The 18,425-nt window shown below is 41.4% G+C and overlaps 1 protein-coding gene across 6 annotated transcripts in view; it reads left to right on the plus strand.

Annotated features, from left to right (window-relative positions):
• The first annotated feature begins 3,702 nt into the window (after window positions 1–3,702).
• Window positions 3,703–18,425, plus strand: part of SMOC2 (SPARC related modular calcium binding 2) — a 227,178-nt gene continuing 212,455 nt past the window's right edge. For all 6 annotated transcript variants that reach the window (XM_090043253.1, XM_090043262.1, XM_090043271.1 and 3 more), the window contains exon 1: window positions 3,703–3,837. In XM_090043253.1, coding sequence (XP_089899379.1) covers window positions 3,760–3,837 — 78 coding nt within the window. In that variant the 5' untranslated portion in view covers window positions 3,703–3,759. The remainder of the gene's footprint in view (window positions 3,838–18,425) is intronic.

Genomic DNA, 18,425 nt, shown 5'->3' on the forward strand with positions numbered 1-18,425 from the left:
ATCAACTGCAACAAGCAAAGCCAGAGTTTTCTGGCTAGAGGCTCTTGCCCCTCTGTTCAGGGTCAAATCAATCACCATATTTGGGTTCAGGAAGAAATTTTACACTATGAGCAAACTGATATTGACTGTGGGGGTTTTTGCCTTCCTCCTGGGACTTTCTGAGCGTATATTGACAACCTAGAGGTAGGACATTGGTTGCTGTGGTTCCCCTGCCTTACATGTGGGAGGTTAGAGTGTTGGATCTATTGTGTGTCTGAGTTGATGGTAGTCTTATGTAGAGTTTAGATTATGGATGTATAGGATTGTTTGCATAAGGATGATCCTGCCTCAGGCAGAGCATTGGACTAGATGGCCTCTGGAGGTCCTTTCCAGCCCTACTTCTCAATGAAGATCCCAGAAAAGGATATTGGGATATAGACCTACTCATGACAGGGCCTGAGGGTAAGGGAGTGTTGACTGGAGGCTCAGTTAGAAAAGAGAGCTTTAGAGTGATGTTGTAGCTGTAATAGTCCAGGAATTATATGAGGCAGTGATTTTTTGGGGGTGATATCTTTTAGTGGGCTAACTATAGTTGGGATAAAGTTACATGAGCTTTTGAATGCTGAACATTCTTCTTCAGGTCTTATGCCAAAGGACCTGTGAAGAGGAGGGATGGGGCATGTCTCAACATTCACAAAAAGATAAAGAACTAAGAGTAGGGGGAACCAGAACTGCCTAAACAAGGAGAATGGGACTAAGGCAAGGAGGTGTCTGGAAGGGTGAAATTAGGACCTGTTGGGCAAGAAGACTTGGACTGAATTTGAAAGCTTAGAAGCGGAACTGGGATTGGATAGGTGAGGTGAATGACAATAGGAGGCATCTGATGGGAAAGAGAAAAGACTGAGACACGAACAACATGTAGGAGACAAGGTAGAAGTGATCAAGATTGGATGGAATGGACAGAAGAGTTGGTGCCTCCTTGAGCACACTCCTCTCCAGTTTGGCATGGGATCCCAGTTCACTGCATCTTGCCATTTTCCTCCTCCTCAGCAGGTATGTGTGCAACCCACTAGCAAAATGTCCTACCCTATTTGCTATGAATCCACATGCATGAGTTACTGCTGCTGCTCTCAGTTACTCTGTTGCTGAAAGAGCAACCCCTTGCAATGTTTAGCACCCCTGCACAATACAGATGAACTACATAGGTGCCAATACCATGTCACAACATGGTATTTCTGTTCTCCACTTCTCTTCTTTAAAAACCAAGGAAACTACATACACACCCTGCTATGCCTCTGCTACTGAGCTCCTATGTGACGCTAGCCCAGTTGCTTAGAACCAAACTTTTCTCAGCTAGTTGCTGCTTGATTCAGATCCTGAGGCCTGATTTGCCAAAATGCAGAGAGCACTCGCTGCTGTAACCACATTCAGTAAGCTTTGTGCTTTGAACTTGTTAGTATTACATTAGCTGGAAGTGCTCTGAAAAATCAGCTCACAGGTGGCTCAAAGGGGCACACAAAGCGATTAAATATTTTTTACTTTAACTTCTCTTTTTCTTGGTTCCCCATCTGCACAATGGGGATAATCTCAACTGCATCTCTCAGCCAGTGTTGTGAAAATCAACTTATTAATGTTTGCAAAGTGTTCAGTGAGTAGAATGATGAATGCTACAGATATCCCCCTTCCCCCTACAGAAATAAAGAATGCTGTCTTCAGGGTTTAAATAGTGTGCAGTAAATGAGGTCTATGACCATACATGGAACAAGGACAAGAAAACAAAATATTGAACAGCTGCTCCTTAAACAAGCATCATCCATCCTGTGCACTGAATAAGGCAGTGGGGAAAAACAGTATGCGATCACATATTAAGGGGTGTATCATAATGCACAAGAGGGTTGAATTAAAATTGCACAACCTTAATTCTGGTATTTCCTAACTTTTGAGTGTTTGACTTAAGTAACCTTAATAATGCTTTGTTCGAGTCGTTTTCTGTAATGCATATAGACAGTACCTAGAATAGTGAAACCACCAAGCACTAACTGAATTTTACGACTACTAACAACAAATGGCTTACTGTTCGGACTGCCTATACTACGGAGATATTTGTAGCTGTCACAGAGCTGTGGCACTCAGGGGAGAGCTGTTAGCTATAGGATCAGTCCGTTAATAAGGAAGATAGAGTGGGATTTTTTTCCTTTACTCAACCTTCGGTAAGGAATCCTCTGTCAGTTTTATTAGGAGATAATAAACAACATTCCTTCACTTGGTTCCTGAAACATTACCAAGGGGAGTGCAAAAGTAACACTGTGCCTTTCTTTTTCAATTTAATCTGAAGGCATTTTTGGAACACAAGTTGATAACCAACGCCACTAATCCACGTGTCCTCCACAACACAGCTTGATACAGGGAAAAAAAAGGTTTTCTAAAATCCTGTGCATGAAATGTTCTGTACAAATGCTTTTTTCCTTCTCTATGGCAAAAGGCCTTTTAAGTGAAATGACAGCCAACTGCCTCATTGTTCTTCAATGATATTAATGCTTTTCTTTTGTGTTGGAGCCAGAAATATGTTGATTTCTCTCTCTCTCTCCCCCCACCCCCTTTACAGTTACAAGCCAAGTCTGAAATATTTCAGCAATGCTGTATTGAAAACCATGCTTTCCAGCCTCAGGATGCAACACTTCCCAAAATTACTGAGCAAAAAGAAAATATGTCATTGCCTCTGAAAGGTTTCAGTGAACAATGCTTAGGAAGCTGCCCAATACTCACCTAAAAGAGTCTGAAAAAAAGAAAAGAAAAAAGCAAACATGCAAGCCATCAGGGTGCAGACAAACACACGCTCTCTCCTCTGAACAAGCAGTGCTCCCGGAAACTGTTGCAATCAAACCTCAGTTCTGAATGTTGCCCAGAAATAATACACTCTCTGTGCTCCTTACCCGCAACCTCATTGCTCCCTCTTTATCTTGTGTGTGCGTGTAAAGGATCTGGTGGATGCTATGATGCCTTTTGCGTTACTCCCTCTGCAGCTTAAAACTGGTGGCAGAGCGAGCTAATCAATCAATCAATCAATCGGCACAAGATAGGGAGGCGAAGCTGGAGGTCGGGCTAGCGGGGGAGAGAGAGGAGTGGAGGGTGGGGGTGGATAAGACTGAAGGGAAGGGGAGAGCTTGGGGAGGTTCCCACATCACCCCCTCTGGGGCAGTGCCCGGTGGGTCCAAGGCCAACTCCTGGGGTTGATCCATGACATGTAGGAAAGGGACAGGGCTTTGAGGGTGCCTCTCTTGCTTGCTATCTTTCTGTTTTTTTGGTTCTCCCTGTCTTCTTTCCTTTCTTTCTCTCTTTTTCTGCCTCCTCTGTCTCTCTTTCTCTGTTGCCTGTCTTGCTGGCTTGCTTTCTCTTCCTTTCCCCGCGCCTCGCTCTCTCTGCCGGCTCGCAGGCTCGGCACCTCAGGCTCGCTCCCGCCGGGCGGGCGGCGAGGGCCCAGGCGCGCGGGCCGAGCGGCGGGCCCGGCGGGGGCGGCGCCCCGCCCGGCACATCTCCGGCAGCTCAACAAGTGGCGAGCGGCACCCCTCCCGGGGCCGGGCTGCGGGGTGGGCAGCGTGCAGGGCCCCCGCGCTTTAGGGGGTGGGGAGAGAAAAGAAAGGAGCCAAAGGACCTCCCAGCAGGGGAGGTTTGAAAAGCAGCCAGAGGAGGGTGGGGAGCGAGATCCCAAGGACAGTCCTCCTGTCTCCTCCTCCTCTGCTGCCAGGAGCGACTGTGCGGCCGCCCCAGCCCCGGATCAGGATGCTGCTGCCGCTGGTGCTGCCGCTGCTCGCGGCGCTGCTGGTGCCGGCGCCTGCTCAGAAGCTGTCGGCGCTCACGGTAAGCCCGGCTCCCCCTCCGTGCCTCGCCCTTGCCATCTGCTGGGCCCCCTGCCCGTGCCGGCTTTGCACCAGGCTCGGCAACGCTGCAGGCGGTGTGGGCAGGAGACAGCCATCCATTCACCCGTCCCTCCAGCCCATCCGTGCATCCACCTGATCTGCTGCCCCGCCTTGGTCCTGCCCATGTGGAGGTGGCACATGGGCTTGGGAGATGCTGGCTTGCTGAGATGCCCGCACCCGGCATCCCTTCTCACTGCAGGCACCACACCTTGCCCCGTCTGATCTGGCCGAGGACTGGTCGATCCCCTGTGCATTTCCCTAGAGGGAGTGGGAACAGAGACCTGGACCCCTGCTTTTGGGTGCCCCCCCCCACTTTTCTTCCCAATTGACAGACCTTCCTGTCAAAAGATCTGGCAGACTTGACTTAACCTAACTTGGCTCAACACACCCTGCCTCTGTACTGGCCCTACCTGCGCAGGGAGCCCCAGAGAGGGAGACCTCATTTGGAGAAATTAAATAAGGAAGGTGATAGTGAGGTTGCCCGCGGCAGAGAGGGCTCAGGAAACTGCTTCTGACTGCCCTGGGGAGCCTCAAGGGAATCCAGCGTCTAAGTCCAACTGTCACCCAGAGGTACCTATAGGTTGCATTTTTTGCAGGGCTAATTGTTTCCCCTTCGTGTGGCATGTGCTAGGTGAAGTGAAGCTGCTCAAGTGTATTTTCTGAGACTGGCAACAGTGACAGGAAAGAAAGTTAGCTTCTTCTCTCCCCTCTCCTCAACCTTAATTGCTTGCTGTATCCATTTACATGGCAAGCTCTGCAAAGGCTTGTTTCATTTGTGCATGTTGGACAACACCAAGAACATTGGGAGTACTAAATACAGTGTGCGTGTGTGTGTGTGTGTGTGTGTGCATGCACATTTATGTATGTATATATAGAGAGGCAGAGGTGTGTGTGTATATATATCTATATCTATATAGATATATAGATAGATATCTCCATCTCTATACACACACATATGTATGTATACTATATATATATGCATGTATGTATTCAGAATATGTACTGTATATATATACTGAATACATATATGTACACTCTATGTTCATGTGTCTGTGGGTATATATGTCTGTGTGTGTGTATACACATATGTGTATATACTTGTATACACATATGAATGAATGTATACGTGTGTACATATATGTATGTATATATGTATATAAATATACCAGCCATTTACATTTCCCAAGGAGAAGGATGAGCTCTTGCTGTTAAGTGGAAGTTTACTGTGGGTCTCTACAGATTGTTGGGCTCATATTCCTGTTCTTATTTTCCTTCAGTGTAATAAAGCTGCACTGAGGGCTGCTACAGCCCTTTTTGGCTATGCCAGACCCCCGGATGCTAAACACGGGGCTATGTGCTGGGATGGGAGAGCCAATTCATTAGGATTGCTAAATAAGCCATAACCACTTCTCTAGCCAAGACCTGAGGTTGCAGCTAATAGCTTGGTTCGGTTTTCTCGTAGAGCTTGCAGTGTTTGGAAAACTATAATTAATGCAATCTGTGGAAAAAAAAACATTTTCCTTAAATGTGTTTTTAAACAAGTGCTTGAGTAAACATACAGGGCAGTGAGCACCTCTTTTCAAGCTGTTTTTAAGTGTTTTGGTGAGGAATGTGCCCTTTGGAGGTTTCTTATACTAAAGTTTAAGGCAGTTGCAAAGTGAGATTTATTCTATTTTTATCATAGTCCTTCACCACATGGGTGTTTCTATAGGATAATAAATGATACACAGTGATATTTTGTAGGGTGGCTGGCTTGCTCATACCTGAAATTCTTCAGAAGGGGTCCTGCCTCCCTGCCTGCTTTCTTGCAAATTATTTGTAGATTAGAAGCTGCTAATTGAAAACGTTACAGGAATCTGTTCATCCCAGGAATTTTATAGTGTGTGACTTTTGCAAGCACAGAACTCATGAAGTCAAGTGGATTTTATCATTTTTACTCTTGTAAGCACAGTAGCCCAACTTGAAAAGCCTGATTGAAAGCACTCTTGGGTGGCTATAGGACTGTTTTTTAAATACTAGTGTTACTTTAGTGCAAGGTTAATTTTGTCCTTGAAATCCTAGTTTGTGTTCACAGTCATAATGAATAAATTTGTGATGGTAAGTTCCATATGCAGGAAGAGTGAGAACCAATACTCTATATTTTCTTTCTTCAGTTGCTTACAAGTGTTTTAAACATTAGTGGAGAAACGGTTTATTCATCTTCATGCTTCTATGTTTTCTGTGTAATGATGGCTTCTATTGTATATAGCACCTTTCATCCTTTTACCATCCCAAACCAGTTATATATGTTCCCACTTGAAAATGTAGATGTTTCTTGTATTGTGGAAGATAGCCAGCATGCTGCACAAAAGTGAAGGAGGGGAAAGTGTGGCTAAGGGAACACACCTGTCTTACAATAAGAAAAGTTGAGATGCATGTCCATGCAGGTCAAACATGACCGGTTTTATCTGAACGATGTTCCTTTCTCAAATAGTCTGTATGGCACATGGTTTATTTACTTTGGAAAAATGGAGAATTGAATCGATGGCATTTGAACCTGATCTTCCAAAGAGGCATTCATGTTTGAACATTGAATCACACACCTGGTCTGAAACAGAACTTTTCAGTACTGGGAGATCACCTTGATGCAGCTTCAACTGAACTCACTATTAATGTAGGCAGAGTGAATTTAAGTCCCCTGCAAATGTATAGTTATCAAATATTTGGTCATATGTGTAGCTATTTACATTAGAAACCTCAATTCCATAAAATGGGCAACAAACATATGTGGATACCTATAGTCTGAGAAAAAGAAGTCTTGTAATTTTTCCCAAGAAAATAAACCTTAGCTCTTGAGTCTGGATATTATGAGGGAGGTTTATTGCCCCAAACTAATGGAGCACATTCCTCATTCAAATGGAAAACGAAGCATAACAACAACAAGCAGCACAATATTAAATTATTCTGTATTCATCCTATAGACATTTTCCTATTAATTTATAAAATGTATAACAAATAGAGCTTTCTCATGTGACTCCCCCCTCAGAAATGATAAAGGGTATTATATATGCATAACAGAGGAAGGATAGAAGCCAATCTAAGGTTGTGAGAAGAACTGACACATGGCTTTTCACTTGGTCCATCATTCTGTGATGCTGGATTACCTTTCCCAGGCAGAGAACACTCTTTTTCTATGTGACAACTTGGGTGGGAAAATAACTGATGAAGGCAAATGTTTGCACAAGTTGACACGTTAAAGAGTGTGTTCATTTTTGCACTGTGGACCAGGGTTTCAAAAGGAGTTCAGCATCAACAACTGCATATGAATTCACTGGGAGCTTGCGAGGCATAAGCTGAAGGTGTCTCAGATTAGCAGCTCAAAAATTAAGGTTTTTAGAACAAGGGGAGAGTTCTGAAAATGTGCCATGGAGGAGTCACTTGCCCTCTTTCAGGTTTGAATGGTCCTAGATTCAGAAGTCAAAACTACCAAGTCTCAGTTTTATCTTTTTGATCCAAATGAACAGGAGTTCTGGGCTGTTTTGACTGACTTCCCTAGTAGTGCGAGAGGCAGAGTAAGAGCTACTTTCAGATAAGATGCTCTATTGTGTGTAGCCTAGGCTTCCAGTTAATGAAAATATATCTTAAAAATTAATTCTCCTTGGTGAAAAAAATCCTGTGACTTTACTTACAAGGGAAAAAAACATGTTACAAAACCCTCAACATCACAAAGTTCTAGAGATTCCACACAAGTAATAGCTCCGTCTTGCTCTCTAGTTTGTCGTAACCAACCTCATTTGAGGCTAGCAGAGCTACAGCTGGCTTGCTGGGTTTGAGTTAGTGGGCTGCTTCCTACTGCCAACAGCAGCATTGATTTTTGCAGTGCTCAAGACCCAAAGACGCCCAAACAATGCATTCCAAGTTACAATCTGGCCTGAAAAATCATTTCAAGGTTGCTTCTGAACCCCCACCTTGGTGGAGCAGCATGTCGCAATGCCAGCCAACCATGAATAAAACAGAGGAAAATTTTATATGATGCTCAAATGATGAATTCCTGGCTGTTGTGGGGAGATGGAGGAGGGAGGTTTTAAAAAACAATACTGGCAACACAGCAAAACTTTTCATTTTGGGGAGGTGTAATGGGAGCAGTCTCAGAAGGAAAGATGCGATTTTAAGGGAACCAAGGGGTAAGAAACTCCTAGATTTGGAACCCAACACTAATATACAACATCCTTACCTTTCAGTGGGAACGAAGTGCTTAATTATGGCTTGGAAACACTTCTGTGGGATAGCAGATAAAACTCCATAGCACTTAGGAGTCATCAGTGGCATAGTTTTGTAGTGTATTATCTTTGTTTGGCAAATCATATTTCTTACCACAAATCTTGTGTATACATCCTCAGTGGAATACATTTTTAGAAGATAGAATTGAGCTATGTTGACATATTTTGAATAAGGGCAGTTTCATGTGTGAGTCTTGATACTTCTTTTTTGAAATACAAAGCTGTAAGTACCCTCATTCTATACCTACGCTAAATAACACTAAGGTTGGTGAACTTATTCTTCAGTAGGAAACATGAAGGAAGTGTTTCTACTAAATGTGTGGAACTCTCAGGGCAGTTTTTATCTTAGCTTCAGTTCTGTGTGGGTGTGCATTTGACAACAGGATGCAAACATTTCTTATTTGAAAATATTTGCATTTATTACTTATCATGTAGCACAAATATTTAATTTTATTCCCCAAAGCCTTGCAGAACCATATTTGTCTTGTGATCTAATACTGATTGGGTACTAGTAAAATAGAAAATTCTCTCTCTCTTTGTGTCTGGAGAAATCCCTTATCGAAACAAACACCTCAGCCTGTTAAAAGTTCCTTTCATCAGTTGCTGAATATTTCAGGGAACAATTGTTTTCTTTTTCTCACTTGGCACATGCTTTGTGAGTATTCAATAGCATTTAATGCCCTGGATAGGTTCCACAATGCTCGCCAGTATAAGATGGACCACTAAGGTAGTTCAGTAGAGGGAAGCTAAACACAATCAAAGCTTTCCCAGTTAGGGACCCATTTGGATGGCGCCTACAAACCCAAACATTTGGAAAAGTTACTTTAATTGAGATTCAAAACCAAGACCATAAATAAAACTATAAGTGGCTCCAGATCCTAACAGCATTGTTACAGCAAATGGGCATTGGTGCAACAAAGGGTACATCAGCCCTGAAAATAAAACACTCTCAACAATGCTTCCCTACAATAAACTTTCAAGGCACCTCTCATTTTGTAAAATGACAGGGTTATTATTAAGAGTCAGTGGAACTTTTGATTGGGACTTAAAAGTAATATTTATGCATGCAGCCAACATAAACTGTGCCATATAATGTGAAATGCATAATATGGATGTCAGGTTAACTGCACACAAGGCGTGTTTTAAAACTGAAAGCAGAAGGGGAAAAATACTAAAGAAAATCATGCATAAAAAAGGACTTACTTGTCAAAGAGCTCTGGGTCCTTCATGGTTCTTTCATTCCTTCCCCATTTCCTGGTCACTGTATCAAGGAGCCACAGTATCAGTGTACACTTCTTAAAAATGGGAAACTTTCAAGGTTGGGCACTTTTTGGAGAAGCATCCAAATTTTAGACACATATACAGAGGTTATCTGAACCTCATTGGTTAGAAATCAGGCTAGAATTCTCTTCAAGATCTGGCTCATTTGTAACTTTGCTAGTGTTTCCAGGAGTTTGCCTAGGGCAATATTACCACAAAAGCAGCCATTTTCATGGTATTTTGGTACTTCTATTTCCTTTCATTTCCCGAGACCAGGAAATCCAAAGACACCTAAAATTAAAAACCAAGCAAGTGGGGGCCATGATCAAGATACCGCTTTTTGAAACTACAAATGAAGGTCTCAGTTTGGCTCATGGGGAATTGATTCTTACTTGATCTAGTTGATGTGTTTTTGATAGAGCTTTGTGGAGGACGCTACATTGGAGAACAAAGAATTTAGAGATCTTGAAATTTGGCTTGTTCTGATTAGGAACAAAACCGAAAATTTTATAATTCTCTGAAAAAGAGACTTCAGAAAAAAAGTGTTGCATTCATTAAAATGTTTTGCTCTGATTCAGACTGCTACAAATTTGTACTTAATTCTTAAACATCATCTCAAAATTAAAAGTTAAAATGTTTTATTCCCAAAATAGTAAAATTGGGTATTTTTGACTTTCTTAAAATTTTCACTTTAGCTTTCTTCCAAAATGAAATTTGGTGAAATGGGTCACGTTGGTTTTGATGGACTTGCATATTCCAAAACAATATAGCTCATTTGAAATATCTCTATTTAGCTCTAGCTCTTAACCATTCCCTTTAATTTTTCCTGTATGAATGAAACACCTTGCAAACAACACCCTCAGAAAAGAACAGGTGTCTCAGAAACACATGTAATCTGTTATATGGTGACATGATATAATATAATGTATATGAAAAGACAATGAGAAAGGGCTGAAGATGCAGCAAAAGTTTATAAAACACCTGTGCACATTACAGTTCAGCAAATACCTTTGGCTATCGTTTCACATTTTGGGAGAAAGGAATTGACAGATTACATTGAATCTATCATAACATCTCTAGCAGCACAGCTTTTTCTGAATTGCTTCCATCTCAGTCAGGATGCCTTGTTTACACAAGAACATCTGTAACCCATGGTGAAACCGCACCAGTACCAGTCTCAGGGGTAAAAAGCTTTAAAGTATCCATAATTCATGAGTGGGTTAAGTGTTTTATGTGACATAAGCATCTTCCTGCTTGGTACTGGCCTGAATTTTCTGGCATGACAGCCCCAAAGAACTTCAGAGAATTACATGGAATTGCTAGGATAGTTTCCTAGAGGCACAAGGGATATATACATTCCAAAATTTTAGTTACCTTTTGCAAAACAGATTTTTTTCCTTCCTCCTCACTTGTCTTCTTCTTGCAGATGTAAGTTCAAGTAAATAAACTGGCTTCACTTAAAGCAAACTTTTTCACCATCATTTTCTTGGTTTTCAGAGATGACCAGTAGCTATATCATTAAGCCGAGGAAAACCCAAGGTGGTAAACAGTGGGCATGTCTACCCATGTATTGCTGGAATTACTGTAACTTAAGTTTAGTACCTGTAATAACAGGTACTAACTTAATGGGTGTGCCTACACATGCATTTCTGCTGGCTTAAATTTACTGCACAGTAAGAGACAATAGGTCAGTGTCTACACATACAGGCTTTAAAACACATTAACACTGTGTGTGGACTAAAGGTAGCCCCAAGTCAGTCCACACACAGTGTTACAATACAGTAGATGCCTCTCATGTAGATGTGCCCAGTATGTCAAAGAATCACTGCTGGGACCAAGAGGTGATCCACTCCAACCTGCTTCCTTGCTTTTCTAGTGGATTGCCCCAAACTTCAGTCAAGAATATTTACATATTCTAATCTCAACTTTTTCTCCCTTTGCTTCATGCTTGGCTTGATTTCCATGCTTCCTTCAAGATGCATGGTTCTATCGTCTTGTGAAACATTAAGAGTCTTTACTTCATACACATTACCTTGAAAATATGTTGAGATTGATCACATTTTCTCCTGGTATTTGGCTGTTTTAGATTATACTAAACAGAACAGTTGGAGTTGTTTTCTCTGGCATTGCTAAACCAACAACGGTGAATACTAGGGAGGGTATGGTCGGGGAGAGATCACTCTAGATGTACCGTTTCATATGCTCTCCCTCTAAAGCATCTGATCCTGCCACTGTCTGAGACAACATACTAAACTAAATGGACCACTGTTCTGGCCCGCTATAATTCTTATGTTTTTAAGTTCATTTGCATCCTGTTTTACACCATAAAGCAGTTAACTACTGTGTATGAAACACAAATACAAAAAAAAATTTTAAAAACAACCTAAAACTCCAGAGAGGAACCATCTACTGATCTACTGCTTGGACAAGACTCTTGCCTGCATTGCTCTATTTCTATTCTATTGTGAGAGTGCATTGTGTTTAGGATGATGATTACAGGTATAGATGATTAGGAGACTCAAGAGAGAGCTTGCAGTTTGTTCTACACTGCGCATTTCTCATGATCAGATAGTGTGTATATTTGCAGCTACCTCAAAGGAAGACTCCATAAGCAATAGTGATGGAAGCAAGTCCTCTATATAGTTTTCTGTTTGAACATGACAACCATAAACTATTTAAATAAAGAGAATGGTGTTTCTGCAGGGATCCTTATGATCTGTAAGCCACAATCACAGAGGGACTGGGATGGATCTGTGAACTGGGGTCAGAGTAACAAGTTGCAGCAAAAAGACATTGCAGTCTGAGGCCATGCACGGACTTGGTGTCCTTGTCTGCATCTTAATCTTTTCTGGCGGATGAGGTAAGTGAGGAGAGATGTGGGGTATTGGTGAAGAGAAGAATCTGTCTGTGGGTCTACAACATTTTAAGGGAAGAAGGAAAGAGCAACATTTTGGAAGATTCACAAACCATTTGACCTAATCCATCTGTGCAGCCCTTTACCCAGGGCACAGGTATTGATCAGAGAGCTGAGAAGGCACACATAAGCTAATGAGGTCAATGCCAAGTTATCTAGACTACAAGATTTAAATATTCAGTTAATTACATTTTGAAAAGAAGCCTGAATTAGAATTAACGTTCTAATGTAAAATAATTGTAGTTAGAAAAGTTCCTGCGTTTTAAATGTGTTTTCATAAGCATTGTACACTGAACTATGCTTTGGCTGCCTGTCTTCCCTACTTTAATATAAATACATCTGCTTTCTTTTTTGAAATGTGAATATAAATTTAGTACTTTTGAAAGTAAAAGATAGTATTAAAGCCAAGAACAGCCAGAGAAGAGGGACTGCAAAATTTCACTGCATTGCTTTGAGAGTGCACTGAAATCCTTACTCATTACACCCATGCAATCCAAGCCCCCAGCATCCCTTAATCAGAGGTTGACAAATATATTTATTTGTATAGTAATGTGTGCTAACACTTACTTATGACTTCAGACAGAAATCTTGAAAATAAGCTAACCTGGACCCCTGGTTTCTGAGAGATTTTATTTGGTCAAGTATTGCCCTGATGAACCTTTTCTGTGGCCCTTTTGAAATCAGTGGCACTGCATGGTGTTGGTCAAGGCAGAGAATACCTATTATAAGAACTGGCATATGAATTCATTCATGAGTATTTGCACACAAATCATGATTTTGATTCCATGTTATGTTAAAATTGACAACCTTTTGTAAATTATTTGATGAAAAAAATCTAGTTCCATGTCCTGATGACAGCACCCTGTAGTAGAATATAAGCCACATTATAAAAAAACCCCACTTTTTGAAATCTGCATGTGTATATTTGTTACCTTAATTATTTCTGCTTTATTTGATGGGATTTCTTTGTGGAGGTAGGTGTCAAAGACTTTCCAAATGCAAGATAAATTTCCAGTGAAGTATAATTTTTGGAGATATTCTTACAGTCAGCATGCCATATCACCTCTCTTAGATTCACTCCCTTTCTATCACCTCTTATCTTCTCTTGTCTTCTCTTCTCTTTTTCGCTCTCTTTCTACCACCCCTTCTTCTCTTAAATTCTCCCTATAGCCAGGTAGTATCACTCACCCAAAAGATAGGTAAGTCCTTTGTAGAGGAGACCCATAACACCTCAAGTATATGCCACTGGAGGGAGCCCAAGAACAACATGATCTGCTCAGTAATATGGGAGGAAGGCGGATGGTACAGTATTCCCCTCTCAGCCATATGCATCCTAGAGAGTAACCTAGTTATGTGACCCTCAGTTCCTAGCACTGCCTCTTGATCTGCCCTCCAGTAGGACCCAAAATGATGGACACAAGAGAGACAGCACTGAAGGAATCATTAAAAGGTTGTAATAGATTACTGTTAACATGAATGACATTAATAAGTGTAAGGTAATGGCAGGCTGGCCTGGAGTAAAAGAGAACTGTCTTCAATAAAAATTTATCCTTTGTATTAGAGCACATTGAGGTGTTCACCCTGCTGAGGAGATGTTTGTCTGGCTCTTAAGATGTTTTATTGCCTATGTCAATAGGAATTCATTTTGAAGCATTTAGTTACAGGGCTTCTATTGAGCAAGATAAAACAAAGTGGACAACTTATTTTCCACACTGCCTTTAATAGGATTATGTTTCAAACAGCATCCTCTCAGGAAGGCAGCTTTCAAGCATGTCAAATGTTTTGATGGATTTCAGCCTGAGTGGATTTAGTTGCAAATCTGAACTTTGCACAAGAGGTTTTATCTTTCTGTCATGTTTCCTCCTTGAAAAGCTTCATAAATTACATTTCTGAAAGAAATGAAACAATTTTGTCTGTGAAAGGGGTGTTCATTGGGTAATTGTTTCACTATTTAAATTTCCCTTTCCAGTTTTGGAAAAGCTTTTGAAACAGTCGTTCTCTACTCACCTAATGATGGAACTTCATCAGTTAATGATAAATTCATAGGGCTTAGACACACTGATGGTGTTATTTCTTCAAAAAGGGAAAGACAACATTTCCTGCACTTAATTCCCATTGCTCTGCACCATGTGCAGTCATTTACACGAGTTCTGAATAGGCTTAATGCATTATCTTTCTGATGTTTCAGCATTTTATGTCCACTTGGATATGCTCCACTTGGAGCACATGACCACACAGGGTGCAGAGCAACAGAAATTCAGATCTGGCTCTTTAATACTGAACAGCATAAGCAGAACTGACACCAAGATGCTGTGATTTGAATCTTCCAGTTTGAAATTGCTGTGTGTGTCCATATGGCTGGATATAGATTTGGAGAGCCTACATTGGGAAGTTTTCATGGTTCTTCTGGACTTGTAGAATAAGTAGAAGTCAGAAGACATGGAGCCTTGGGGAAAATCTGTAGAGGAGAGCCAGCCAGAGACTCCATCCAGTAGGAGCAGGTACTGAAGTGCAGAGACACTTACAAAAAGGGTATATTTTGTATATTTTTGGCTTGACTCCCCCCCTTTATTTTTCCCTTCTTCCTCCCTTTTTCTCACAAACTCTTTGCCTCCAATTGAAACCTATTCCTCTTACTGTGTTTTCCCCATCAACCTTCTTTCCTTCTCATTCATTTTTTTCACTCTGCTTGTGCTTTATATCCTTTCTGCTACCACATCTTGTTTATATCTGCATTGTAAACTCTTTTAGGCAGAGTCTATCTAATACTCTCTAGGTTTATACAGTGCCTGGCAGTGCAGTGCATCCCCAGTCTTCGTTGGTCTTTAGGACTACTGTAATAAATATAAATAATAACTTGCATAGTGCCTGCTATCAGTTGTATATAAAAGAGGTAGGTTATCCATTCAGGCTAAGTAAACCTTACAGTGGCAATCACACACCACTTTTTAAAGTGCTCTACCCTCTATGTATTCAGTCCTTATTCTAACAAACTAATATTAACTTAACTGGTTTGACTGAGGAAGCTCTAAGTAACTCTTACGGTCTCATGATCTGGCCAAAAGACCACATGAGAGAATCAACACTGTGCAGAGTACTGATTCACCCAAGACCTTTGCTCTAATAAAGTCACGTTTGGGGCTTAAAGGAGACCTGTGAGGTGTGTAAGTCCTCAGGTGGCACCTCTGCATAGGAGATTAAAATTTATGCCTTTGGAATTCCCTGGCTTTTGAGAGCCTGCTATCTCAAACTGATTACTGCATGGATGTTGTCTATCCAATCTTTGTGAAATAGGTCAGATACTATTAAGAAATACATTTTTTGTTCATATAAGTAATGCTGGGTTTCAAACCAACATTTGCCATCCTCTGTTATGCCAGCTGCTAATAGATATGCAAGATGGGCACCACCCCCAATCCCAAACAATGATTTCTAAGTAAGATTTAAATATACTGGGGGTATTAGCTACCCAAACACATTATTGCAAGATAAATTAGGGTGTGAATTGATGGCATATCAGCTATTCTGTAGTAGCTACCTATTAGGGGTGTGCAAAATGGGCCATATGTGATTTGGATTTGGCCTGGATCACGGACAGTGATTCAATTTGTTGATTTGGATCACTGTCCCAATTTGATTTGGCCGAATTTGAAGAGTCAATGCTGATTCAGAGAATCAGTGATTTGGACATAGACACAGCTTGAAATGTTTTTTCTACATACCTTGAGGTACCAGGGATGGCTTGTGAACACTGCAATGCTGGGGTGGATGGACCATCCCACAGGAGTGCAGGGAGGAGGGGGGGCAGGGGAGGGGGCCCTCATGCTCGGGGGCAGACCAGGACTAGAAGTACTGGAAGTACTTCTGGTCCACTTCCGGGTCTGCTGAGGAGAGCGCTGGGGGGTACCCCGTGCCTTCCCGGCTCAGTGATTGGCCATGGGGAGACCCCAGGTGCCCCTCCAAGACTCAAGAGGCACCAGTCACAGGGCCGGGAGGGCACAGGGGGCCCTCCTGCATGCTCCCTGGCAGACCTGAAAGTAGACTGGAAGTGCTTCTGGTCCACTTCCGGGTCTGCTGCTGAGTGTGCTGGGGACGTCCCCATGGTCCTTTGGGACGCTCCATCTGCCCCACCATCTCAGCACTCATGAGCCACCTGGTACATTTAAAGATGTGTCTATGTCTGAATTAATGAATATTTCCGAATCTCTCCGAATCAATTTGGAGGATTCCAGTTTGATTCGGAGAGATTAAAGGGTCTCCTGATTTGATTTAGATTCAGAGATTCGGCTACTGAACTGGGTCAAATCTCCACCAAATTGAATCAGCAACCGAAGCCTCGCACAGCCCTACTAACTATGTACTTGTTCCTATGCTGTAGCAAATAAGAGGCAGTTTACCTCAAATGACAGGGAGGTCAGCTACCCTACATTTACCACGGGGTAAAATTGTTCATGTGAGAAGTTACACAGAGTAGCTATCATACTGAAAGTTCACCCCTCAGACTTACCTCCTAGTAACTTGTTCATGTAGCCATGCCCTATGACTGTGTGTATTTCATTCCTCCATTCCTGTGCATAATTTCCTCTTTTTTTTGCTTTCCAAGAATAATAGGAAAAAACACACAAAAGGCTAAGAGGTTTAGTAGCCACAGTTTCAGATGTTTCTTTTAAGTTTATCCAATTTTTTGAACCTTTCTTGATCTATGAATCTGTCTAGGGGGCCTCATGATAGTTTTTCATTTGGCACTATTTCCTAAATATCCAGGTTTTAGTCAGGGTATTTTAGCCAGCTGTATTTGAGACTTGATATATTTGCAAAGATAACTGAAAATTAAAGATAAAAACATCTCCTTTTACGCTTCAGTTCAGGTTCACTTCAGGGTTAGTCTGAGGCAAAATCTAGTTCTTAATATTAGCTTGTCTATCTATTGTGCTTTTCTACCAAATGGGTAGGAAATAATACACTGCATTGATGGCCAGGTGTATAAAAGTGCAGTACTATTTCACAGGAGCAGCAAAAAAGTTATACAGTTTTTTGTTCCCTGCCTGTAGAAGTTATCACCTGTTGCATGCTAATTTTGTGTTTTCTCCTAACACACAGGTTGAGGAAGCTCCAAAATGAGATTTGTTATAGAACTGTGGTAGAAAAGAACATTTATTTAATAGGAGCAAGAAGGAATTAATCCTTTTCATTGAAGTTAGTTTGTTACAAATGGGTCTAATCGCATGTAAAAGCTCATTATTTTCATTTGACAGAAATTAAATCAGTGTCAAGTAAATACTGGCTTTAATCCCTGAGGGGAACTTTGTATAAGAGAGAGACATACAAGGAAAAGAGTGTGTTTGATAGATGGAAAAGCCCAAGAGAAATGACAGGCCCATCAGAGCTGGAGAGGTCATAGTTCATATTCTACAGCTATTCTCTGGCATGCAGGATGTGTTTTTAGGAAGAACCCTGAAGCAATTAATGTTAGGCAAAGGGAAAGCAGGTGTGCAGATATGTTTCAGAGAGAGACAGACCGACAGACAGAACTAGTATTCTTTACGTCCCATACCTGATCTTTGTTGTTGTAATATGCTTTATGATTTTGAAAGCAGTTTGCAATTTTTCTTTTACATTTTACCAGTGACACTGCAATGTATTAGAGCTGTCTATAGAATGCTTGTCTATAAATAAGAGTAACCAGTTATTTAATCTTTGATGAATTGAGGGTTAGTCATAAAGTGACTTGAAGACCTCATACATCACTGTAAACTCACACACACAAGTTAACCTCCATTCTTCCATGTCCTGAGCGTATGCCCCAATTACTGAGCTATTGAATGGAATGGGGATATCATTTCCTCCACCCTCCAGGGTTTTGTGAAACTAGCTCCTAATTTTTTAAGCCCCAACTGTTCAGGTGAATAGCTTCCGCGTTGCTTAAAATAGGTGAATAGCTTCAGTGTTCTCATTTTTCAATTAATAAAGAATCTGCTGGAAAAAAATATTGCCCTGCTCTAGGTAGTCTTTTTATTGTACAGACAAGCCCTGATAACTACAGTATTCCAGGTGCAGTTTAGTACTGCTTACCTTCTTACTAGAAAGCTGCAGAGA

This window comes from Crocodylus siamensis, chromosome 1 (genome assembly GCF_052110815.1).
Source record: "Crocodylus siamensis isolate JL-2025a chromosome 1, ASM5211081v1, whole genome shotgun sequence".
NCBI classification, from domain to species: Eukaryota; Metazoa; Chordata; order Crocodylia; family Crocodylidae; genus Crocodylus; species Crocodylus siamensis.